The following is a 26,372-nucleotide window of genomic DNA, read 5'->3' as shown; positions in this document are numbered from 1 at the left end:
CAACCATGTATACGTCCAGTCGCAGAAAGGGCTACCTAAATTTGGGACCAATTATAAATATTTGTTGGTAGTATGTTTAGTGAATTCGAATTTTATCGGTTGGTTCATGTGTCAATGACTGTTTCCGCCTGCGTGATGGGGCAGGAGACAGCAGAACGATTGATAGGCACTTAAGCTTCTACCATCATCAGGTCATGACGTGACCCTCCAGCGATCATTGTCCGAAGCCATTTTGTTTTATTTCTGAAATTATTATTTAGTTGGAGATTCAAGAAATTTAAGTTGGAAGGAAGTTTTTGGTTTATGTTGAAATTGGTGATGAAAGTGACGTTTTTAGTTTCCATATTGGAATATTCTGGACAGTGGGTAAGCCTTTTTTTTCTTGTCAAGGAAAAAATGACCATTTTCTCCCTTTCAATATCATACTCATATCAATAAAATTGTTATTCTATAACCATTAGGTCTTAAATAGTCCATATCAATATCAAATTTATGTCCCCTACTGAGAAAAATTCTTTAAAAATTATATTTCTAGTTCAAAATAATTTCTGAATTAATCAACAATTAATCTTTATCAATTAATCAATTGTTAATCAATTAACAAGTAATCTTTCTCCATATTATTAGTTGTTCAAAAATAATTCTTCACATGCCTCAAACATCTAGGTCAATGACACTTCGCATATATACCTCAGTAATTCAACTTTTTGTTTAAAGTTTTTTTCTTCAAACTTTTTATAAGTTTTTACCTTCCTACATGCCCTCTTTCAAGTTACTCAAAAGAAGTAATATGAATGAAGGACTTTTGTTTTCTTTTAGTCGCTGGAGGAGGAAGAAGATTAAGTCAAACAAAAAATCTGATTAAGTTGTTGGATATGGAATAAAAAAATAATTTTGGGGATTTATGGAAATTTTGGTGTCTTATGGAATGGTTTTTTTTGTGTCTTTATGGATTAGTTGATTTGCCGGTACCGAGTACCTCCTAGTCGGTGACAAGTCTGCCACCTTGGGGAACACTGGAAGATACCTTGCTTGGGCCTCCAGTCACCACCCTCAAAGGAGTTGGAGAAGAAACCCATCGTCACTTTGTAGACGCGACAGGTTTTTATAATTAAATTTGCATGTCAATTTGTTTAATAATATTTTTCACCTTTGACTATTTTTGTATCAATAACTTTTAAATAATTCTAATAATAATATACCTTCATTTTTCCTTAAACATAATTAACATATAATATTCAATAATTTTTCAACACATTTTATATTTCACCGTTATATCATTTATTTAAAATAGTCTTGAGGATTATAAACTATCTGGGAAGGTCCTGTGCACAGTATCACGGTTTATAACCTATTTAATAATATTTATTTCATTGGTCAGGTATTGTCAGGTTTGTTACTTCCGATCAGATGTTAGATTGTCAGCCAATATTGTATTCCTCATTAATAGTAAGTTTGTACACACATCTTTAGAGCAAATAACTGTCTATATAATAAATTCATTACATTTTTTTTTCATATTGTAAAACCTGCGTTATCGACAGGAGCGTACTAGCCTAGTACGTTGGGTATTTAGCTAGTGTATAAAATTGTATATAGGGTTTATAGGTATTTTTCATTAAACTTGTTGGTTATACATAAATATATGTTTTATTTCCTATAATTTCTAATATCTATATAAAAGTAATAGTAATATAATGGTAATAATTAAGTTCAGGCAGCAGTATAAGTCACTCGGCGAAGCATTCATTAAATACTTCCCTGGCGCCCCAAAACCGTTCTTCTGAATATCTTCTTGGTCAGTAGTTCTTTTCCTTTTCATTTCTTTTCTTATTTTAATTTATTTTCCTTAACACTCCAGTACTTCATTAGGTACCGTGTTATTACGGGCGTGCAAATACGGCCTGATCCTCTCGTGAGTCCCCTTGATAAAGTCTCTTAAATATCCAGCTAGCCTAGCTTCATAAAACATCCACAACTAAGTATACTACCCCTTTAAAGCTTACATCTATTCTGTTACACATCACACCAAATTCGTTTCAAGTAGAACTACTGTCCGAAAAATTGGAAGTAAAATCTTTCAACGCGCATGGCGACCGCGCAAGGTTCCCAGTCGCTAGACCACCACTCTTGAATTGCTAGTCGCGTAGAAACGTACGGGTTTTAACAGGGAAAACCCGCATCCACCACTGGTGAATTACCAATTGCGCACTGCCGGTATTACTTCTTGAGATCAAAGTGAGTGCCGACATGGAAGAGGTTTTACTGTCCCTCTTTATACTGTGCTCAGGCGTCACATAAGTGGTGACGCTTTTGCTACTGACAGTGACAGTTGTTTTTAGTTAAATTTTATATTTATATATGTTTTATTTTATATTTCATATTTAATTAATAACTACTTGTCAAAAATATCACATCATTTGGAATGGTCTATTCCTTAGAACATCAAGTTCTATTCTATAAGTGGTGCACAAGGTCAAATATTTCGGTCCCAACAAAATCAATGGAAACGACAGCCAGATTCGCTTCTGTGTAGTTATTTTGTGGTACAGGTCTCACGATTGATTTATAGACTTTGATCTTTGAACTTCTTTAAGGGCCGGTTGTTCGAATGCTAATCAACAATGATCATTATCAAATATTTAATTACTGTCACCAAAACTGTCAATGTCAACTTTGGGTTGCTGAAAACATAATTAATCACAATTATGAGATTTATTTTTAATTATGTTAATAATTATTGTTATATTAATTGATTATAGACTCCACAGACTTTTTAACAACCCAAACAAAGATGACATTGAGGGCCGGTTGTTCGAACGCTAATCAACAATGATCGTTATCAAATAATTAATTACTGTCAATGTCAACTTTGTTTGGGTTGTCAAAACATAATTAATTACAATTCTGAGACTATAATCAATTAATATAACAATAATTATTAACATAATTAATAATAAATCTCATAATTATAATTAATTATGTTTTCAGCAACCCAAACAAAGTTGACATTGACAGTTTTGGTGACAGTAATTAAATATTTAATAATGATCATTGTTGATTAGCGTTCGAACAACCGGCCCTAAGACTTTTTGATTTTATAAGCTTATCCAGTGTGAATAGACAGCAATTAGCCGATTGGATTCTGTCTTTTATTTCTTCAGTAACATCGTTGTCAGCTGTGATTGCGGCCACCAGATACTTAAAATGTTATACTCTTTCGAAATTGAAGGTGTTTGTCTTTTGGACATTTTGTCCTATCCTGTCTCTTCGTGTCGTTCTATTTGTACACATATATTTCGTCTTCTCTTCATTAATCCTCAGCCCTACTTCGCTTCTTGCTCCTTCCACCTTGTCGAAAATGGCTTTTGTGGATAGGACGGAGTCTTCAACGAGATCAATGTCATCTGCGTATGCTAGTAATAACTTGGGACCTTGAACCGATAGCAATTCTGTTTTTATTTCGGTCGACCTCATGGCTTTCTCTAATACAAGGTTAAAAAGTAGTGGAGATAACGCACCACCCAGTTTGAGTGCACTGTTGATTTCAAAGCTGTCAGACAGTTTATTATTTACACATACTTTAGATATTCCACCCTCCATACAGACTTTGGTTATCCGAATGAGTTTCTTTGGAATTGAGAACTCCGCCATGGCATTTCACTTGTGTTTCACAGTCTAGACGGTTTCTAAGAAACTAAAAACGCTAATGAGCAACAAAGCAAGAAACTAGGATTTATAAAAGATTGTGCAGGGCAATTGCTTACAGAGAATATAAAAATAAGCCGACAATAGAGAGAATATTTGGTCATTCAGTCAGTAATAAGTCAATCGGCTCAAAGGACCATAAAAAAGAGCAAAAAATAAGGTGGTTTTTCCTTGTTAATGGAAAAAGACAAATATATGTAAAATCTTTATTTAACCTTAGTGAATTATGCGAAAATGTTATCTATAGATTTGCCGATAGTTCAAACAGCTTCAATAACAAAGTTTGGGAAAAGTATACAGAATTACCATATACTATACATGAAAAACCAAATCAAATCATCACATAATCAATAAATAAAATAATTTAAAAATAATAAAAATGCACCAATCTTTTACTTACTTGATAGTCTACTAACTGGCAATGGAATAGTTCAGGATTATGGAACCAACTGACTGTAATCTTCGCTTCAGTACCAACGACTTCGTATGACTGGAATGTGGTAGAGACGGGAACAGAATCTATGGCCGGTGCTTTCGGTGTGGAGTTCCATGAATCTCCACCAGCATTGTTGTCATCGAAATTCCTGGCTTTGTCGAAGTCTCTAGGGGGTCTACCTCCTCGATCATAGCGGGAATTCGATCTGTTTCCTCTTTGGAAGCCTTTCTCAGAACCATCCTCAGATCCATCCCTAAATATTAAAGATAATAATAATAATAGTCACCCGTTTTATACCGCTCACGTGACTTTGGGAGTATAGCTAATCTAGGGCCTACGGTATACAAGGAAGGTAACAGGGCCAGTGCTCCGCTTCAATTGCCTATTATTGCCCCTGGTTTTACCTAAGGTACTAATTTTATTCAGGCTGAGTCGACCTGGGGCTTATAAACATTTTAAAAATGTCTAGTTGTTCTTGCCGGCCGGAGGATTTGAACTCCGGACCACCGGCACGCGGGCCAAGCACACTACCGCTTAGCTACGCCGGCCCTCAATATTATTAAAATTAAAGATAATTTGAAGAATATGTAGACGTTTCAAAGAAAATGAAGAAAAGAAGTATGAAAAGAAGATACTAAAAAGATAATATCCGCTTTGATAGGACACTTATTGCAAGTAAAGTACAAAATTGCGTCGACAAAATCAGACAACATAAAGATAAGATGGTCCGAATTGCACAAAAACCGTGATACGCCTATTCTATATTGATTTCAAATTTAATGTTTGCAATGTTGCCACTTTTCTGATATCATTAGTAATTTTGTCAACTTTCGTTAACAAGATATGTTTTTCCGATGAATATGAAGAAGTAATATTTATCCTGTGTGGGAATGTAAATCGCCAAAATTTAAGGTATCGGAGTGAGGTAAATCCACACTGGATATGTGAAAACCATACCCAAAAACTAAATGTATGGTCGGGTATAGTGGGTATTCAATTGATTGAGCCGTTTTTTTATAGAAGTAAATTAGTAAACAAGTAAACAAGCGATAATTATGAAATGCTACTTGGAAATGAAACAGTACCTGTTTTGAAAAACAAGTTTGGACCCAATATTAATGAGATATGGTTTCATAAGACGGAGCTCCACCTCATTTTGGTTAAATGTATGGCGTTATTAAGATTTCCCGGACGATGGATTGGTATATTAGGTAATGTTAAGATCCTAGAAAATAAGAAAAGTACGGCAACGTCGACGTCCACTGTCAAGTCTCTGAGAGGGCGCTAGAGGCAATGACAGCGACAGCGAAAGGAAATGGTGAGCCCTGAAAAATGGCTATTCCATTTTTGACAACAACGAGTGAACAAGAACAATTTTTCAATTTTATTTTACAATTCAATGTTATGTTCTTTTTAATCAGTCAATAAAGTTGTTACGTGTACATCTCAATTTAAATACCAACCAGTGTTTTACAGTCCGCTAATTCGAAATAGTACCAGGTAATATTGAAAGGCCTTCTCGTTCACCGGATTTGAATCCTAAAGATTATTTTTATTGGGGATACTTAAAAAGTAGAATTTATAAAACTAAACCAGCAAGTGTTGAAGAGCCAAGGCAAAGAATTATCGATCAACCCATATTTTTTTAACGGCATGGACTGTATGTCAATCAGCCAGTCACAACATGACTACTATACTAAGAAGAATAAACATTTAAAGACCGTAAAGTCCATAAAATATCAATAACGAAGAAAAATTAGTTCAGTATCTGTTGAGACGTAATCAATCCATATTAATTTCTAGAGAAACACGGTACTTCTTAGATATTGCTCTTTCTAAGGTATAGTTATTTTAAAGATTTTAAAATACTCACTTTTTATTATAATCTCTTTTATATCCTCCATCTCTTTGGCTTCCTCTATCGTTGAAACCTCCACGTCCTCCACCTCTTCCTCCTCTATCATTTCTAAATCCTCCACGATCTCCCCTATCGCTGTTAAAATCGTCTCTGTCGCCCCTATCGTTGTTATAACTCCTATCACTGTTAAATCCTCGATCGCCTCTATCGCTTTTAAATCCTCGATCGCCTCTATCGCTGTTAAAATCTCCACGATCGCCTCTATCACTCTTAAATCCTCCACGTTCGCCTCTATCACTGTTAAATCCTCCACGATCCCCCCTATCGCTGTTATAATCTCCACGACCGCCTCTATCGTTGTTATAACCACCTCCATCTCTGTCTCTCTTGAAACCATCTCTACCACCTCTGTCACTATGAGACCCCCCTCTGTTCTTTCTATAAACAACAAATAATAATAGCAACAAGAACTAAAAAAGGTTTTTCTACGACCGTTTAATAACATGCTCATTATTCACTATTAACACCCTTTACTTTATAATTAAGCATTGCCTGCCTAGTGACGGATATCAAGATCGACACAAACTGTCATTACGTTAAAAAAAGTTCAAATATAACAATATACAGGGTGTAATAAAAAAGTAGGTCATAAATTGAATTACATATTCTGAGACCAAAAATACATAGTTCGATTGAACTCAGCTTACCTTAGTACAAATGTGCACATAAAAAATTACAGCCCTTTGAAGTTACCAAAATAAAAATAAATGAAATTTGTGTACCCCGTAAAAACGTTATGGGGATTTTATTCTTTTAAATCCTCCTATTTGCCTTTGTTCTTTTTTCGATAAGCCAGTTTTTATCGAGATGCGGCTTATTTTTTATTATACTTCAAAATTTTTGAGTAACAAAATATAAATTATATATTAATTTTCATATTATTACCAGGTCTCTATAATCTCACTTAACCATCTACAAATATGTGGTGAATTTTCTCAATATTTCTCGATAAAAACTGGCTTATCAAAAAAGTAGTAAGAAGCAAAAAAGTTTTAAAAACAATGTGTTTAACTTATGGTACCACAATAATAATTTGAATTTTGGAATGGGCGGTTTAAGGGAACAAAACCTCAAATTTCAGTGAGTTATTTTTTATAGTGAGTATGTTCCTGTCATAAGAATGTGACATGTCCATTTTCAATATAAAACCTCGAACAGTTTTCGATATACATATTGGAAAAAATCGATTTTCATTTTGTAACTTGGGGCTGTAACTTTTTTTGTGCTTTTGTGCACATAAAAGGTAAGGCAAGGTAAGTTAGGTTCAATCGAACTAATTTTGGTTCCAGAACATGAAATGTGGTTTAATTTATGACCTACTTTCTTTACACCCTTTACTTTTATAAAGAAAATGTTAATTGACCATGTACTGAGTATTAAGATTTTTATAATATAACTTCAAAAATGTATGGTGTAACTTGTCACTTAGACTATGTAATAAACAAAATGTTGAGTAAAATGATTTTTGAAGTTATACTTCTTTAGGCGCGATTCAGATTGAGGGTGAATTTATATTGATCTGCGCGCATGCGCACACGCACAGTTTGGTATTAGTCTTTATACGGGCTCTGATTGGGTGTTGAAATGATCTGTCAATAATTGTTCAATATGGAGGTTATCGGTAAACAAAAATGTTGTATAATATATTAGTTTTTATTGTTGTGAGGACAGAAATAAAATCAAATTTATAATTGTAGTGACTTTTTAAATAGTTTTGAAAAGCCACAGGTACACATGACCTATACGCGAAGGTGGTGCAGTTTGAAATCGCTTCGACTCTCGTACGGCGGGATACACGGGAAGTAGGTTCAAGCCCAAAGCAAGTTATATCATTTTTTTATTTTTTTTATAGATTTTATGATTGTAAGTATATTATTATATAATTTTTTTCAGAAAATACGTATTTAATTCAAATTTTTGGCAACAATTATTGTTCAGAAATCATTTGTGGCATTTTTCAATGTGTTTGTGTGTGTTTTATTCTTTTATTTTTTTAATTTTTGGTATTGTTTTAATAAAAATTTTTGGAAAGTAGTAGAGAAACTGTTTAAAGTATATTGATTTCGTTGAAATCATATAATAGAAGTATAACTTCTTACGTGCGTACAAAGTACACACATTCTTTTTTTTTATTAATAGTTCGACAAGTATATAAAAAAGCAATAAAAATTATTTTAATTTAGTTTGGTTATGTATATCAATAAACGAACGATGCATTTAAAGTGCAATAATTTTTATACTAATAAAAAAAGGTTGTAGAAAAAGTATAGTACTCTACTCGCATGTAATAGCTATTACTCACTCTGATGAATTACAATACTGCTCTTCGGCTCGTGTCGCAAACTTCATCATTGTGAGTAGTAGCCATCATTACACACTTGTTGAATAATATATTATTAAAAAATACCAACCTATCGCCTCTGTTATCGTTGTTTCTCCAACTGGATCCACCTTCATTGTTATCGTTCGAACCAGTTACCCATTCGTCTTTTGGTTCTTCGGTGGGATTATTTTCGGCGCCGTCGTTCCAACTCTCGCTGGTCTGATTGTCATTCCAATTGGCATCGTTACTGTTACTGTTATAGTCGTTACTGTTCCCGGTATCGTTTTGTTTGTATTTGTCCAGTCGACTATTTACACTAAAATACAAAAATGGTCATTGATGTACAGGAAAGAGCAAATATATAAAAGTATAAAAGTTGCGTACACCTATAAAAATATTTGCAGCATCCACCGTATTTACCAGAATTGACACCTAGCGATTTCCATCTGTTTCAATACCTTAAAAAAATTCATATGTGGAACGCTTTATCAAATGATGAGATCATAACAACTATGGAAGCATATTCATAACAAGGCGATGGATAGGAAGGAATGGAAGCTGATTCTGGAACAGGCCAAGACCCACCATGGGTTGTAGTCAATGATGATGATGAAATGACACTACAAGCATCATCTAAAAATCTAAATGACGCTACGTAGCAATATGACTAATAAACAGCTAAGTTTGCTAAGGACCCTACCTTTCTCCAGTTTCTCTTCAGTTTGGCAGGATTTGATGGGTTCACAATAAAAACGAAACATGTCATATTGTAGTGTAAATGAATAAAATTGGATTGACACGAATGGTGGAGTTTGAATTCAACAGAAATGCTTCATTTCAACATATTTTCTCCATGTAACGAGTACACCCTTTGAAGTGGTCATAAAAAAACCACCAAATGGGCGAAGAAGTCGAACCGTAACTGGAAGAAGGTTCACATATGGGATACGGATGGATGTAAGATAGATGAAAGGGCAGGAGTGGGAGTTACTATCCAAATCTCTTGGAAACGCCCCAACTATTATATTAGTGCCTTAAAATGTCTCAACCGAGACACAGTATAGTAAAAAATGTATAATGATCAAACTCACCTGTAATCTTTGTTATTTTGACGCCAAGATCTATCGTTGTCGTTCGTATTTTTTTCGAAATTTCTGTAAAAAAAAGATTTACCTATTAGAATATACAAACAACCAAATACGATTTAATAATGACACTAAGTATATACAATATATAAGAAATACACAAATACCTTTTCTTAAAAAATCCCTTTGAGTTGCTTGGAAAATTAAACATAATTTTATCTTTTAAAATCCTTTGACAAATAATATCAAAAATTATGCTTTATAATTCTTATGTCATGGAGGTGTCATATAATTTATGAGACTAACTAGACTTAAGGCAGAAGTACACGGGGCAAGTTTACAAGCTAACAAGTAGACTGATACAATAGTTGGCTTAACAAGAATTTTTCAATAGAGTATTTTTCTGAGGAGAAAGATAGATGCCACTGAAATGTTCTGTTAAAGACGAATGCTACGAATTCCTTGGACCAACTATAGGACAAATAATTCAATTTTCAGAGAGCTAAAAGTTAGTCAACGACTCTCCAGTAAAGTCCATCTCCAACAATTAAATACTTTGGACATGTTATGAGAGCAAACACAGAAAACATGGAAAGGCTCATTATACAAGGAAAGGTGGAAGGCCGAAGATCACGATGAAGATCCCCAACAAGCTGGATCGATCAAATTAGAGGAATATGCAAAAGACCTATACATGAGTTAAAAGAAATGACCAGAGATAGAGATCTTTGGAGATAGACAATACACGACATCACGTAGACCACTACACTCCCTAGACGCCTACTCCACATAGACCCCTGGGGTTCAGGATTGACCAATCATCATCAGTGCTTACATAAAATGAATATAACCTGGTAAAATAATGCAAAGATTTTGAAATTTTGACTACGATTAAGAAAAGTTGTAGGTTATAGTCACGTGAAGTTTACATGCTAACCACCAAGATATAGTTTTACAAAAATATGTGGGTCAAAGCCCTTTAAAAGTAATCTGTCAAGGAAACATCGGTTAAAAATGCTATCTTAAGCATGGATGTTTAAAATATTTCATTAATACACCCCAGGAAACATCTGAGCTATGGTTTTACTTGTTCATATGGTGACAGTATGGCAGCGAGTGACAATGAAATGGATGGAGACTCCTGAACGATGACAGAAGTGACAGTTCCACAGGAAGTTGAAAAATTAACCTGTCATATTTAAAGACTATGGTGTACAGCTAGTTAAAATAAGAAATGATGTAACAACACTCACTCCATTGTGAAAAATAATCATTTAAAATACAATAAACTAGATGTTGTAGTTAAAAATATATTCAAGTATAAGTACATACCTATTGCAAAAAACTTTATGTGTATTTTGATCATTTATACCCTCTTGTCTAGACTCCCTCAACCCTTAAGCACTTAAGGATTGATGGTAGTATATATTAAAATTTATATACCAAGCAATTTACATCAGACTGGTCACTCCCAATAAAAGAAAGTCACAATATACACTTTATGGAACACTGAGTTCAATACTCCACAGTTGGTTTGCTTTATTGTATGTTTTTAGTCACAACCTAGACATAGTTGTTTTTATATTTTTATATGTATGTACATTTTGTCTTTTTGTTAATTTTAGCTAGTAGTTTGTATATGTGAAGACTATTTGTACTGGGCCTGATGATGAAGCATAAAATGTAAGCTTCGAAACCGGTTGCCCCTTGATTGTAACAACTAATAAATAACATACAAACTATAAGATTGCGAGTATAGACTCATTTCCTTATCCAGTGGTATAATGGACTCGTATTGGCGACCTTTTCATCATATTCAAGTATATTGTCAGTGGAGGTGGTTAGGCAAACCACATTACACATATGTTTGTATTCGAAAACTAAAGTCAGTAATCAAATCTTATTGTCAAAAGATCTAAGAGTTAAAAAAGCAATTTTGTGTTGATTTAAAGTTATCGAATTTATTTAACTTATTGGTAGTTGTTGGAATTTGTGTAAGTTTAAAAAGAGGTCACAATGGGGGTGACTGAGGTGTAAAAATGTCTTAAATAATCTAGGGGGATGTATCATTAGGAAAGCACAAGCTCAAACTTAGGCGACTAATTCCTAAAGACCCCGCAGGCTGCCCGGATCCCTAAAGGTCTAAAAACCAAACTGTCATAAGATGAAGATGACAGTAGGGGGGAAAGAGGGTATGAAATGTCTATGAGGAAATTAATGAGAACGGAACCCAAAAAGAAAATTAGATTTTTGATTTGGTTTTACTATAGATGAGTGTTAGATTAGAAGACCACTGAACCGTGGCACTCATGAGTGAATTGAGTAGCTCACGATGTCAGGGCCGGTCAAGCCCGGGTAAAGGAAGAGGTAGTAAAAATATACGGATATTATGTAAATATAGCAGTAGTGTTATCAATAGGATGGAAAATATAGAATGAAAACAAAGAAATCTGTTTTGACTTACCGATTATCTCTATTATCTCGACTATCTTGTCTCCAAGACTTTTCGTTCCTGTCTCCAGGTTTTTCCCAAGGTTTTTGTTCACTGTCAATGTAAATATCAACTATATATTATTATTCTTAAACAAATAAGCAAATAAACGTCTTACCGTCCGGTGTTTGGGCTTCTGTCCCCCTTGAAATTCTGTTCCCTTTGTTGTGTATATGATTTTCTATGTTCTAGTTTGTTGCCTGCTTGTACCAATACGGGACTGACCTGTAGTAATGTAAATATTTAATTATTTATAGTATAGAATTCAAATTCTTTACAAGTCTCAACAAAATGTATTACTATCCAAATTTATATATGCATACAAACATATACAAAGAGTAAACAGACTGAGATATAAGATACTGTATTGGAGATGGCTCTACAAGGAGTAGAAAGCTCAATGCAGCCAAAAATGACAAAGTTCAACCGTTAACGAGGGTTGTTCAACATCAACCATGAACATCATTTTATCAACATCAAATGAAAATCAAAACAAATAGAGGTAATGGATTTTGACAAGAGCTATTATCTTGAAAATAACATGTAAACTTGTGTACTGCATCGGCATGACTCATCACTCTTGTCAAAATCCATTATCTCTAATAAGTTTCATAGTATAAGTTAGTTATGTTCAATTTAATGCCTGTAAATGAGGAATCAGATAGTCATAGTCGCTAGATGTTAGCTGAAAATACTACTTAATCCATTTAAATTTGTCATTAAAGTCATTAATATTCAGCTCAGCGGGCTTCTGTAGATGGAAATTAAATAAACAAGGAATTATTCCATAAAACAGGAATGAATGACTCTCTTAGTTTGCTTGCAGAACTTTAAGGTGAATGTTGTATGACATGTGTAGGACCAGGGTAATTCATAATGTTATGCTGATGTGGTACTACGTCTGGTGGCTGAGCTATTGTGCCCTAAGTGCGGGATGTATAATAATATACCATTCTCACTATATAAATATATTTGAACTTCACAGTGTTCGTTTAAACAAAACAACAGTCTATATGTAAACAATAACTAAGGTATTATTGCTTCATCGTGACTAATCGCTTGATCTGAATGTCTCGTCAGTTCTCTGGTTCGTTAATATACAACACTAAATAATAACATGGATAAGTTTTGTTTTTAAACAAATTGTATAAATCAATTTCACCTGCCCGGACAATTTTTTTCGGTTTTTTGGATCATTCTGAATAAAAAAGGTTAATTGTAATTTTTCTCTAAAGTTGATCGTTTTCAACTGATAAACAATTTAAAACTGAAAAAAAAAACGAAAAATTATGATTTTTAAGGCAAAACACACAATTATTTTTGAATTCACCAAACCTTGTTCTATCAGTCCCTGACACTTTAGTTTGGGCTTATTTGAATTAAAACATTGTTTTTGTTGGAATTTGCTTATCAACTATAATATATTTTTGTTAAGTGTTAGAATGAACAGGTGAAGTCTTTCTTCGTGGGCGGGCATTTCTCTGAATGCATTAGGGCGATACACTCTTACCTAAAATTGCATAAAGTATTATATTACAAGGGATGTGAATGCCAGAACTGTATGTTAGTTCTGCGTTCGATATTTAGTCTGTAAGAATACATCGTAGTAGAAACACATGTCTTAATTTCTTTGTATATTATTATATTACGGGTTTTCGGTTAAAATAAATAGTTTGTTTACTATTATTTGTACCTTTTATTATCTTCTATTTCTAATAGTTTTTAGTTGTTTGAGGCCTTTATCACAATTTAAAAAGAATGTGTGTGTGTACTTTGTACGCACGTAAGAAGTTATACTTCTATTATATGATTTCAAAGAAATAAATACACTTTAAACAATTTATTTTTATTTTATTTAAATATTAAATTTGAATGCTTACCACTTTCCAACAATAAAAAAAGGATAGGAATGGTCCGTATTTGAAGCCAAGACCTCTCGATCTGTAGCCGAATGCTCTACCAATAACGCCACGAGCTCTCTGTTTATATAGTTTCCCGGACATAATGACAATTCACGGTAACAAACAGACGAAGTGAAGTATAATAAATATAAAAATGTTTTAATAATACTTATCTTACTCCCGAGGAAGACAAATCTAGACACAAAAATTAAAATAAATATATTTACTAAAAACACTAATACGTATATCCTTTTTACACCTTTTTTTTTGCTCCGATATTGATATATACATACTAGCTTTGAAAGATTTAACAAATAACGCCATACTGTCTGTGTGCGCATGCGCGCAGAATAATAAATATTCACTCCCAATCGCGTCTAAAGAAGTATAACTTCAAAAATGGATTTATACAAAACTGTTTAATAAATTAGGACCACTTTTTGTATGGGCGACCTCTTGAACATTTATTCTGCGGTATTTTATGAAAGTGATTATGCAAAAAATCTTATGGGAATATTTTTCCCAAGGAATTCGAGGTTTTCGTCTCCTATAAACATATTTTGCTGAATTTAAAACCAAAATCCTGTTATTTTTCTATCATACATTGATTTATTTATTTATTTGTCCTCTAGATTTTTATCAGTTCTTAAAAGGTTTATTTATAATCCAAATTAGTGCGATGTAAATATTTTACATTTTTACACAGCAATTTTTATCGGCAGTGAAGAATGAAGAATGTTTAAGATTAGAGAAACATAATAATACGTCATGCTTATTGGAAATACTCGACATCATTAGCACATGCAAATCCTACCTTGTCGCCTAATTTCCTATGAAATTTAAATGGTGCATGTTTTAGGGTCAATTTATTTTTTCGGGCATGTTCACGAGGTTTGAAACCTTGGTTTTCTTGACTGTGGACTTATAATACATTAGCCGAACTTATTTTGCTATAGAGACATGTTTACAAACATTGACTATGGTTTATATCATACTATCTACCGTGATAACAATTATTTACACTTCAATATTTATTTACATTTGTAGTTATTTTTGATTACTATGTGCGCTATAAACATGTATATAATTATTATTTGTTGTGTTTTTTTTAAGGACCAGTGTTCTTCTAATAAAAACACATCGCCTTCGTCATATATTAAAAACTGTTGGGAGGGGAACGAAGAGTAATATTAAAGCTTCTCATATACTCACAGAGATCTCCCAAAATTATATAGGAAATGTATGTGCTACAGTATTTTACATAACTTCATATACCACAAATATTACACATATATTTTAACTAATAAAACAAAATGTAATATATAGGTTTAACAAAGCGGTGAAATAATGTAGTACATACGAGATCCTTCTTCATATCAACAATGAAGAAGGATTTTTAATCTTCCATTAAAATACTGGTTAAATCAGAAAATACTATAAAGTTTATATAAATATGTTGGACTCATTCCTAACACTACAAAAACATGTAAAGTTGTTCAACTCCAAATTTAACGCCATAAAAAATACTCTCTGATAAAAAACCGGCTTAAAAATTGATGTTGTCAGATATATTTTCTGAAATTCCTAAACTTACCATGAAACTGTTCTTTTTACTTTAGTATACAACTGTTATAAAACCTTTAATCAGTGCGTTTTGCCAGTGTTGACTTACGGAGAGGAAACACTGACCATGTAAAAGAGAACAGTGCAAAAGATCCGTCTCTCAAAGGGAGATGGAGCCTGCTATGTTGAGCGTTTCACTACGAGACAAGATCCTAAACCGTCAGCTATGATAAAGATCAGTGAGTAGCTGATGCAGTGGAGAGAATAGCAACACTGAAATGGAACTGGGACTGGGCAGGTCACGTGGCTCGAATGAAAGATAATAGATAGACAAAGCGGATACTGAAATGGAGACTAAAAAAGATGATGCCTACAGAAGTGGAGGTCGTCTACCAGCACTTGGGCTGATGATCTAAAACGTTGTCATAAGGGGAACAAGATCTAAAAAGATGGAAAATTATGAGGGAGATCTATGTCCAGCAGTGGACAAGCGAAGATTGAATGATGATGATTCAACTGTTATTCTATGAGACCCGCTAAAAAAGCAGTGTTCTGTTCCTAAAGATTTGAATTGAAAATGTTATGGTGCTACATTAATGATATACAGTGAGCACGTAAAGGTTGGAATAAATTCATTTTCTCGAGAATGGATGATTTTGGAAAAAAAATCCCGAAACAGGTCAATTTTATTTATAAATTACCACTTTTTGGCATATATATCATACTAGTGACGTCACCCGTCTGGGCGTGATGACATCATCGATGATTCTTTTAAATGAGAATAGGGGTCGTGTGATAGCTCACTTGAAAGGTAATTCAATTCTCTATTCAGTAATATAAACATTAACATAATTATTTATACAGGGTGTCTTAAAAAATTTTTTTTTGAATTAAATTTATTGACAAAAAGAAGAATGTGTGTAATTTATTTAATGCAAAATACATTTTACTGCTATCAGAAAACAGGCAAAATATTTATTTGGCAAACAAATATTGTTTTTGCTTAAATTCAATATATTAAAGCCGCCACCCACCAGCCTCGTGGCAGTTTGAACATTTAATTTAAGCGAAAAGCAATGATTATTTTTCAAATAAACATTTTTTTCAGTTTCCTGAGAGCAGTAAAATGTATTTTGAATTAAATAAATTACATACATTCTTCTTTTTTTTCAATAAATTTAAACCAAAAAATTTTTTTTGGACACATTTTATATTATATTTTATATTATAATTTATACAAATTACCTTTCAAATGAACTATCACACGACCCCTATTCTTATTTAAAAAAATCATCGATGACGTCATCACGCCCAGATGGGTGACGTCACTAGTATGATATATATGCCAGTAAGTCGTAATTTAAAAATAAAAATTGACCTGTTTTGGGATTTTTTTTCAAAAAAGTCCATTCTCGAGAAAATGAATTTATTCCAACCTTAACGTGCTCACTGTATGTATCTATTTCAGGTTTGAATTTAATTTATTAACAATAGAAATCAACCAAACGTCAAACCAGAGTCATGACAAAATTTAAAATATGACAATGACTGAATACAACTAACTTTATGTAAGGTGACCAACTATTTTTTGTTCAAAAAGAGTACACTTTGCAAGTATTTCATAGGCGAAACAAAAAAAAGAAGAAAAAATGATAAAAACTTTATATTCTTTTAAAAACATATTTTTCTTAGGAGTGGATTTTTTTTTGCTAACTGAGAATGTTCGTCTAATAATGTAGCCACATCCGAACAACTTTCATTTTGCATATTAAATTTGACTGTTACGGCAGATAATGTTTTTACAGTAAGTTGTGACTTCTCACTGCACAAATAATCATTTCCCAGTGAAAATACCCCTTCAACAGCAGCATTAGTGCTACAACATAAGGAAATTTCCGTTAAAACTTTTAAATTTTCATGTGGAATATATTCTACTCTAAAATGCCGAAAGATTTCTATCCATCTTTGTCAAGTTCTATTTTCTCACCGTTCCATTTCTTCAATTCTTGTTCATTAAGTATAAATAGTGGAGTCACTGAAGGTGGATATGAGCTATTACCTCCGATTTCGTTGAACCTCCATCGATTTGCATGAAAATTGGTGAGTGGTTAAAGGATATCTCAAGGAACAAAAGTGACATGGTGCCAACTTGCGCTTTTACCCTGGGGGTGGATGCCACCCCTTCTCGGGGGTGAGAATTATTTTATTAAAAATAACCCCATAATTCGATAGAGGGACAAATTTTAAGCAAAATTTGTTATATAAAGTGATTAAAGTAAATCAAAACTTTTTGAGTTATTAAAGATCAAAGATTTTAATTTTTCTTGAGAAAAAAGCATGTTTTTAACCAATTTTTCATCAATAACTCAAAAAGTGCAAGTTTTTACAAAAAAGTTATAATTATCAAAATTGAAGCTAATAAAAAATGAAAAAAACCCCTTACTACAAAAACCTTTTAATGTTAACTAAAAGTGAGTTATAGGTAATTGAATGTATATTTTTTTCGGCGAGTAAAAAACTCTAAGTATTCAAGCTGAAATAACGGTAAACTGATGCATTTTATAACATAAACTTATTAAACATTTGTCAAAGTACTTAAAAATATCTATTAAATGAGCCCCGAACATGTTGATAGCGTTAAAATTTATGCTCTAAAATTTTTTCAAAATTTATCTTTTAAAATTTTTTCCAAAATATGTTATTATTTTTTTTTAATAACTCCGTTCGTGTTTACTATATTAGGTTCGTCTAAAAACTGTTTGAAAGTTAATTCCAAGTGCTATTTAAGCACGTTAAACCTAATCTTTTAAACCCCTTACTTTTTTAAAAATAAAAGGTTAAATGACCCCGGTTGCATGGTTCCCACAGCAAAATTTAAGATTTAAACGTTTCTATCTCGGTTATTTTTTACCTTATAGAAATAGTAAAACAGGTAAAATATTTGGCACAGAAAAACTAAAATTTGGTTATATATAATTTTTTGAGTATATTGAGTATTTTTGGAGTTATTATCAACAGAATATGAGAATTACAATAATTTTAAAAATTAAGATTTTTTTAAATTATATCTTTTTTTCAAAAATATGCATTATAAACCGGTCAAAATGATCGAAAACATTACTTATGCTAATATAAAGAAGTTTTTGTAAGGATTACTATAAATTTTATTTTTTGTGGAAATGGCGTGTTTTATTTTTCACTTTTTCCTAAAAAATTCGAAACGGTTCTTTTATTTTCATTATAACTTGCTTAATTTTGTTGCTATTACCTTGTTATGAAGCTCATTTGATAGGTATTCCGAAGTACTTTGGCAAATGTTTAGCAGGAATATTTTCATCGTTTTCCCGTTATTTAAGCTTGAATACTTAGATATGAGTACTCGTCGAAAAATATACACATTCAATTGCCAATAACTCACTTTGAACTAACATTAGTTTAGTTCTTTATGTAAGGAATGTATTCAATTTTTTATTATCTTCAATTTCAGTAATAATAACTTTTTTGTAAAAGCTTATAGTTTTTGATTTATACGTGAAAAACCGATTTAAAACATGCATAATTTTACGAAAAAATAAAATCTTTGGTCTTTAATAACTCAAAAATTGTTGATTTATTTTAATAACTTTATATAACAAATTTTGCTTATAATTTGTCCCTCTATCGACTTATGGTATTATTTTTAATAAAATAATTTTCATCCCCGAGAAGGGGTGGCAACCACCCCCAGGGTAAAAGCGCAAGTTGGCATCATGTCACCTTTGTTCCTTCAGGTATCCTCTAATTACTCACCAATTTTCATGAAAATCGATGAAGGTTCAACGAAATCGGAGGTGAAAACCTTCAGCGACTGCCTAAAATTTACTCATCGATAAACTACAATGAACAGAAACTCTTTTTACCACCCTGGTGTGGCGGAAAAGGCAAGCAATATGTGCGTGTGAAATTCAAATCACTGTCAAAATAATTTTAATTATTTAAATAATAAAATTGAAATAAAATAATCTAAAAAAATGTTTTAGAAATACAAATGAGTATAAAATTATATAAATGAGTACTTTCAGAGTACAGGATTTGAAAAGAGTACGGTTTGCGAAAAAAAAGAGTACAAAACTCAGTAAATGAGTACAGTTGGTCACCTTACTTTATGTTCTTGGTTATAGACACCTAAAGAAGACCAAATCTGAGCAACTGCCACCAAAATTCTGCAGAAAGAGTATCCAGTAAATACAATTTTTTTCAAGATTATATTTAGAAAAATGCAATGTGTACTAACCTGTGAACTAGCTTCAGATAACTTGACAAGCAACAAGGAAGAAACGTTGTATTCATTTTCATCAAATAAGTCAACCAATGCCTTTTTGTCGCACATATCCACAACTTTCATTGTAAATGTGTTTTCCAATAGCAGTTCCTCAAGTAAACCATCCCTTTGGAGATCAGGTTCCATCTTTTGGTATCCATTCAGACAACATTCAATGGCTTGAGGTTTAAGAACAGTTAGAATTTCGCCTTCGATGTTTTTCAGCTGGTCTATAGCCACTGATTCCTCGTTTCCGTAGTCTATGTAGCGAACTGTGACTACATTTCCTTGTACTTCTGTAACTTGCGATCTATACCACATCTGGTCTTCGCTGTATTGGGCACAACATGGAATTCCTGGTTTAACGGAAGAAAAGTCCATAAAAGCACTTTCTAGACATAAACTTTGAAGCTCTTCCATAAGAGTTGTTAGTTCCTGTTCTTTTTTTACTAACTGAACATAGAATCTGCAAAACAAAGACAACATAGAATCTACAATTCCACCAGGATTTTGAATTCGTTGTATCCCTGCGAAAAGTCACTAAATGACATTTTGTGTGAAATTTACAACTACATCTAGTGGTCTACTGTGGGCAGTTTGTTCATCTGTAGAAGTCACTAACTGCAAAACTGAACGGAACATGGTAATTTAAAATTGGTATTAATCATTATATGCCATGTAACAAAAATATAAAACTGGTAAAATTCACTAACGGAGTTAACGACTTTTTCCAATAAGATCAATGTGTTATAATATAACATATTATAGGGAATATTGTATGTTAAAAAATCACTAATGGCAGTTAGTGACTTTTGCCACAATAGTGTTCTCTACAAAACGATAAAACCAAAGTCGCTGATATTGACTTTATCAAAGAACATATTAATATGTTTCCTTCAATGGAGTCGCACTACTGTAGGAAAAGTACAAAGAGACACTACTTGGACTCCAAGTTATCTATTCGCAAAATGTACTCACTCTATACTACATTATGTGAAGAAAAAAATAAAGTTCCAGTGGGTCATTCAGTATACCGAAAAGTTTTTTGTGAATCATACAATTTGCCATTTTTTGTACCAAAAAGACCAGTGCCCTTTGTGTAATAAAGTTTCTGAGGCAAAATAAGCAGGAGAACTAACAGAAGAGCTGGAACAGCGCTTTAACCAAGGGGGGTGGGGGAAATTGTGACCCCAGCGTATGTTTTTCTTTAATAAATTCAAAAGTATTTTCAATTTTTAACTCATTATTTTTTTATTTGACTTTAATATCATTCTAGATACTCTCATATTTTGAAATAAAAAAAATTCCCTATATTTTACGAAAAAAATATATTAAACATTTTAAAAAATATATTCTGAAGTTGATGTTTAGTAAAATACCGTCTATTATGTGTAATTCCAAGTAGTTTTACGCTAATGACGTCGACTTTGCAAAGTAACAAGACACTTACTCAACATACACACTACACATGACAATAATACTCATGTTGTGACTGGCTGAATGACATAAAGTCAATGCCTTAACAAAAATAAAATGAAATAAAAAAAAACTTCATTTTTTTGTTAATTGTCATTTTTGACCTGGGGTCATTTTCCCCCCCTGGTCATCCGTGTAACAAAAAAAGGTTGGTCATCGGAAGGTTAATGAGCATATTCAACGAAAAGAAGCAGCCTATGAGGCAAAAACCAATGACAAAATTAGGTCACAAGAAGATGCTACATTTATGTCAGCAACATTTGACATGCAAGCTGTTCTTCAGATACCCTCAGGAAATGTATCTTTATTATATTACAGCCGTAAACTGTGTATTTACAATTTATGCAGTTATAAAGTTTAGATATGGGTACACTGGACCTTACGTCAAACTCAATGTAAGTGGAAAAAGGTCGTCAACCCTATGTTACCGAAATTAAGAAAGCATATCAGCACCCTATTCCGATCAGTTCATTAAAAAAAAGGATTTGTTACAACTTTGCAAGAAAGAAGTAATACCTCAGGAACCAACATTTAACACAGGAACCAGCCGTTGAGAAGAAGACGATGATGAAGAAGCCTTCTCAGAATAACAACTCATTTTAACTTGTTATAACTATAATAAATATAATAATAATATTGTCTTTACTTGTAATAAATCATTACTAGCATATGAGCTCTGTTTAGTATTTGGACAAAATCACTAACTGCTTTTTTTGCCAAAAATCAGACGTATTACTAACTACTCTCGGATTATACATAACACTCATTATTCACTTATTGCAGCGTCACTATAAACAATAAAATGGAAAATATTTTTTCAACGGTTAATTTATAAATTTAAATCATTACTTCAAATTAATGTATCTCGAAAACAGTAAAATGTCAGTTAGTGACTTTTCGCAGGGATCCGACGAATTTTTGTAGGGGTATTTAGAGGCTATTGATTATGTTCGAAATAAGAGAGCGAAAAGGAACTACAACGTTAACGGGGTTTTATTGTTTCATATGGTCAACAGACCTCTAAATATGAAAAAACCGCGGAGTGCTACCATTTAGAGGGGTGCGTTTTTAACAAAGGGGTGAATTAGTCCCAAGGCACAGGGTGCATTAGGGTGATTTCTATGCACTTTTGGTACAAACATGTCTACAGAAAAATTGTTCCATATTAAATTTACTATCGAAATATCACCTTTTAAAGTCAAAAATATTTATTCTTACAAAAATATATTAAAAAAAAGGCAAAAAAAACACGAAAGAAAACAATTTTGTTTTTTACCCCATAACTTTTTTCCACTGGGATAAAGGCATAGGCATTGCTTTACAGAAAAAAAAACTTCCATCATTCCTCTTTAAAATGGCGTTTATTAGAAGTCTTTGTGATTTATAGTTTTCGAAATATTATTTTTCAAAGTTCGCCACTCACAGTATTTTTGGGACATTTTCCTATTTCGCAAACATTATTCTGTAACTTTTTTGTACGTAGTTTTAGGTATATGCAATGGTACATTTAGTAGGAAGAGAAGTCAATTGTCTTTAAAATGGTCTATTACAGAAGGTTGTATGTTTATTTTTAAGCAAGATATGATTTTTCAAAGTTTTATACTTTTAACGATATTTGATATGTTTTACCATTACATACTTTTAAATTTCTCATTCTAACGTTTTTTTCTTCTACATGTAGGTATATACATTGCTGAATACAAAAGAAAGCTTATTCTCTTTGCTTTAAATAGAAGTATTGTAAAACATTCTAGGACTATCTTTAAAAAAGATATGCTTTTTCAAAGTGTGACATATACACATGCAATATTTATGTCGCACTGAGTTGGAACCATATGGAAAAGTTTTTTATTACATATTAATTTTATGAAAAAAAATTATTTTTCATAAAATGCTCTGCACAGCCTACAACCTAAGATGCAATCATCAGATATCAAATTTTATCAGTAATATACGAGGCATGTTAAAAAATATGAATTTCGCAATATGGAAAAGTGTTATTAAGAAAAGTTATTTGGAATTAAAAATTATGTTCTAATATGCAATAATAATATTATTCTAATCTCCTAATATGGATATCTTGTTTAAAAATAGTCCTAAGATTTTTTACAATATGTACCATTTTAAAATAAAGAAAATAAGCTTTCTTTTTTCTCCATAATGTATATACCTAAATGTACAAGAAAAAAGTTATGAGCAATTTAAAAAATAATCGTAAAAAATCATAAATCATTAAAAGTATAAAACTTTGAAAAGTTATAACTTGCTTAAAAATAGTGGTACAACCTTATAAAATAGACAGACCATTTTGGTAGATGGTAATTGACTTCTCTTCCTACTAAATGTACCATTGCATATACCTAGAAATGCGTAGGAAAAAGTTACAAAACAATGTTTGCGAAATAATGGAAAAAATGGCCCAAAAATCTTGTGAATGACTAACTGTGAAAAATTATATTTCGGAAACTATAAATTCCAGAAACTTCTACCAAACGTCATTTTAAAGAGGAAGGATTAAAGTTTTTGAAGTTATACTTCTTTACGGGCGTAATGGCGGTGAAATTTTATATGGTAAAAACTAGCGACCGGGCGCATGCGCATTATAACTTTGTTCTGATTGGATGTTCAAATGACATGACAAAAATTATCCAATATGGCAGCTGTGGCACAGCTGTGGGACTGTGGTTTGGTTATAATGTATGCTTGTTGCGTTTTAAAATTTGTAGGAAGAGAAACAACAAACAAAAAGTTAGTTAATGGTTATAATGCCTTTTTAAATAGTTTTCATATTATATTTTTGGACTTATTTACATAGAAGAGATGATTGTTGCATACCAATGTGAAAGCTCATCAAACTGTGACTAGTATGAGTGCCGCAGATCTCGCTTATTCAAAGCTAAAGAATCTTTCACTGGTAAGTGTTTTATAAATAGTTGATCAAATTTTGTTATGATATTTGAACATAGCCACTTTGCACGACGCAAGTGATTGCGAAATTTATTAGTCGTTATACGGGCTCCGATACCTACCTTGAACCTACCAAAATACATAAGTAGTATGTAATACTTTTATTTACATAATTTGATTACCATCAAAATTTCTATCAATATTCACCTAATATATTGTTTTCTTACTCTATGTTTTGTTGTATTTTTTCAATTCTAAATCATTTCAATTCAAAATCAAAATAATTTGATTTACATAAGTTAAAAATGTCAAAAGGTTAATCTGTTTAGTTAGACGATCTTCGCACATAATGACAAGCTGTCCCTGTGGCGAAGTTTTAATGCGAGTGAATTCAAATACAACGCAAATACCAGCCGCGTGGTAAGTTGGTTCGAATCCCAATAGAAACTTTTATTTTTTTATTTTTTTTTATACATTTTATGATTGAAGTATATTTATTATATAATTTTATTTTCAGAAAATACGTATTTAGTTAAAAATTTTTCCGACAATGAATGTTCAGAAATCATTTGTGGCATTTTTAATGTGTTTGTGTGTTTTATTTTTTTATTATTTTAATTTTTGGCACTGTTTTAATAAAAATGTTTGAGAAGTAGTAAGTATAAATTAATTTAATATTTAAATAAAATATAAATAAAAAGTATATTAATTTCGTTTATAATCATATAATCATATAATAGAAGTATAACTTCTTACGTGCGTACAAAGTACACACACATTCTTTTTTTGTCTGTGAAGCAATGCCTATATCTATACATCCGTGGAAAAAAGTTATGGGGCAAAAAACAAAATTGCTTTTTTTCATGTTTTTTTTTTGCTTTTTTAATATATTTTTGCAAAAAAATATTTTTGACTTTAAAAGGTGATATTTTGATACTAAATTTAATCTGAAACAATTTTTCTGTAGACGTGTTTGTACCAAAACTGCATAGAACTCACCCTACTGCACCATGTGCCTAGGGACTAATTCACTTCCTTCTCAAAGACGCACCCCTTTAAATGGTAGCACTCCGCGGTTTTTTCATATTTAGAGTTTCTTTGGCCATATGAAACCGCTACCATATGACCAAATAATAACACCCCGCTAAAGTTGTAGTTCCTTTCTAAAGCACATAATCAATAGCCTATTAAGATACAAAGGAAATAATTTGGACAAAGACAAAAATGCAGCAAAACCACTTACCGGTTACAACTATACACAAAACTAACTTTGACTGGCTGGCTAAAACCTCTCACTAACATTACTGGCTCGGGATACGAGTGTTTTGCTGCTCTAATTACGACATCGAGTGCACTGGTCATAGTTTCTGGATCCCACAGTTCGCATTTGGGTAAAGCTGTTCTAGTAGGCGATGGTAAAACCTTCATATGCAATAATCTAGTGTCTACGAACTTTTTGAAAGCGCTTCTCATATCGATTGTGACAGTTGCCTTTTCTACGCCGAACAGTGAGAAACGTATGGCCATTACTTTCGGCAGAACATATTTGAATGGAATTTGAAAAAGGGATTCCAATGGTAGTGTTTCGTAATTTCCGAAGTCTACAAAGAAAACCTAAAAAATATATTAATGAACAACTAATAATACTAGAATCTAGGCAGATTATACCAAGACAGTCTGATAAGTTCTCGGAAATTTATTTGTTTGATTTGTTCCTACCTTGTAGTTAAATAAAAAAATGATGTAGTACTGGTGCGGGAGCACGCCAAATAGAATTCTATTTTAGTGACGTCACGTTGCGTAGTAACCGTCGATTCTCCCATTATGAAATTCTACTTTGTGACGTCAGCAAAATAGAATTCTATTTGGCGTGCTCTGGGCCCAGGTATGCTTGTTCTTATTGATCAACCCATACCTGTTTTTTATTTTATATATGCAGCAAAAAAAGACCAAGACCTTAAATACATATACATACACTGTGGGCCGAAATAAAGAAGTATATTTTTTAGTTGAAAACAACTTTTTTGTTTTTTGGGGATTTAATTTCTTTTGGCAGGGCTAATAGCCTAACATGTCCTCAACATGACTGCAAGTTTGGAAGCAAAAATAACGTACAGGGTCGGACTTATAAAAAAATTTATGTAACGGTGCATTTGAGCTCGTTGCAAATGAAAACTGTCTTAGCTAAAATTGAACTGATATGCTCTTTTTTAGGTTAACTATCCAGAACACTTCAGTAAAAAGGAAATTTTTCAAAATTACCG

General features: G+C 32.3%; 1 protein-coding gene across 3 annotated transcripts in view; it reads right to left on the bottom strand.

Annotated features, from left to right (window-relative positions):
- The window catches only part of LOC114328275 (maternal protein tudor), a 74,346-nt gene that overhangs the window by 34,331 nt on the left and 13,643 nt on the right, over window positions 1-26,372 (bottom strand). For all 3 annotated transcript variants that reach the window (XM_050655641.1, XM_028277097.2, XM_050655640.1), the window contains exons 3-10: window positions 25,352-25,722; window positions 19,699-20,191; window positions 12,080-12,186; window positions 11,935-12,015; window positions 9,477-9,539; window positions 8,474-8,701; window positions 6,018-6,440; window positions 4,109-4,397 (exon numbers count right to left, since the gene is read on the bottom strand). In XM_050655641.1, the coding sequence (XP_050511598.1) occupies window positions 4,109-4,397; window positions 6,018-6,440; window positions 8,474-8,701; window positions 9,477-9,539; window positions 11,935-12,015; window positions 12,080-12,186; window positions 19,699-20,191; window positions 25,352-25,722 (2,055 nt within the window). The remainder of the gene's footprint in view (window positions 1-4,108; window positions 4,398-6,017; window positions 6,441-8,473; window positions 8,702-9,476; window positions 9,540-11,934; window positions 12,016-12,079; window positions 12,187-19,698; window positions 20,192-25,351; window positions 25,723-26,372) is intronic.

The sequence above is a fragment of the Diabrotica virgifera genome, chromosome 7, assembly GCF_917563875.1.
Source record: "Diabrotica virgifera virgifera chromosome 7, PGI_DIABVI_V3a".
Lineage (NCBI taxonomy): Eukaryota > Metazoa > Arthropoda > Insecta > Coleoptera > Chrysomelidae > Diabrotica > Diabrotica virgifera.
This window is presented reverse-complemented; position numbering and strand designations above follow the sequence as displayed.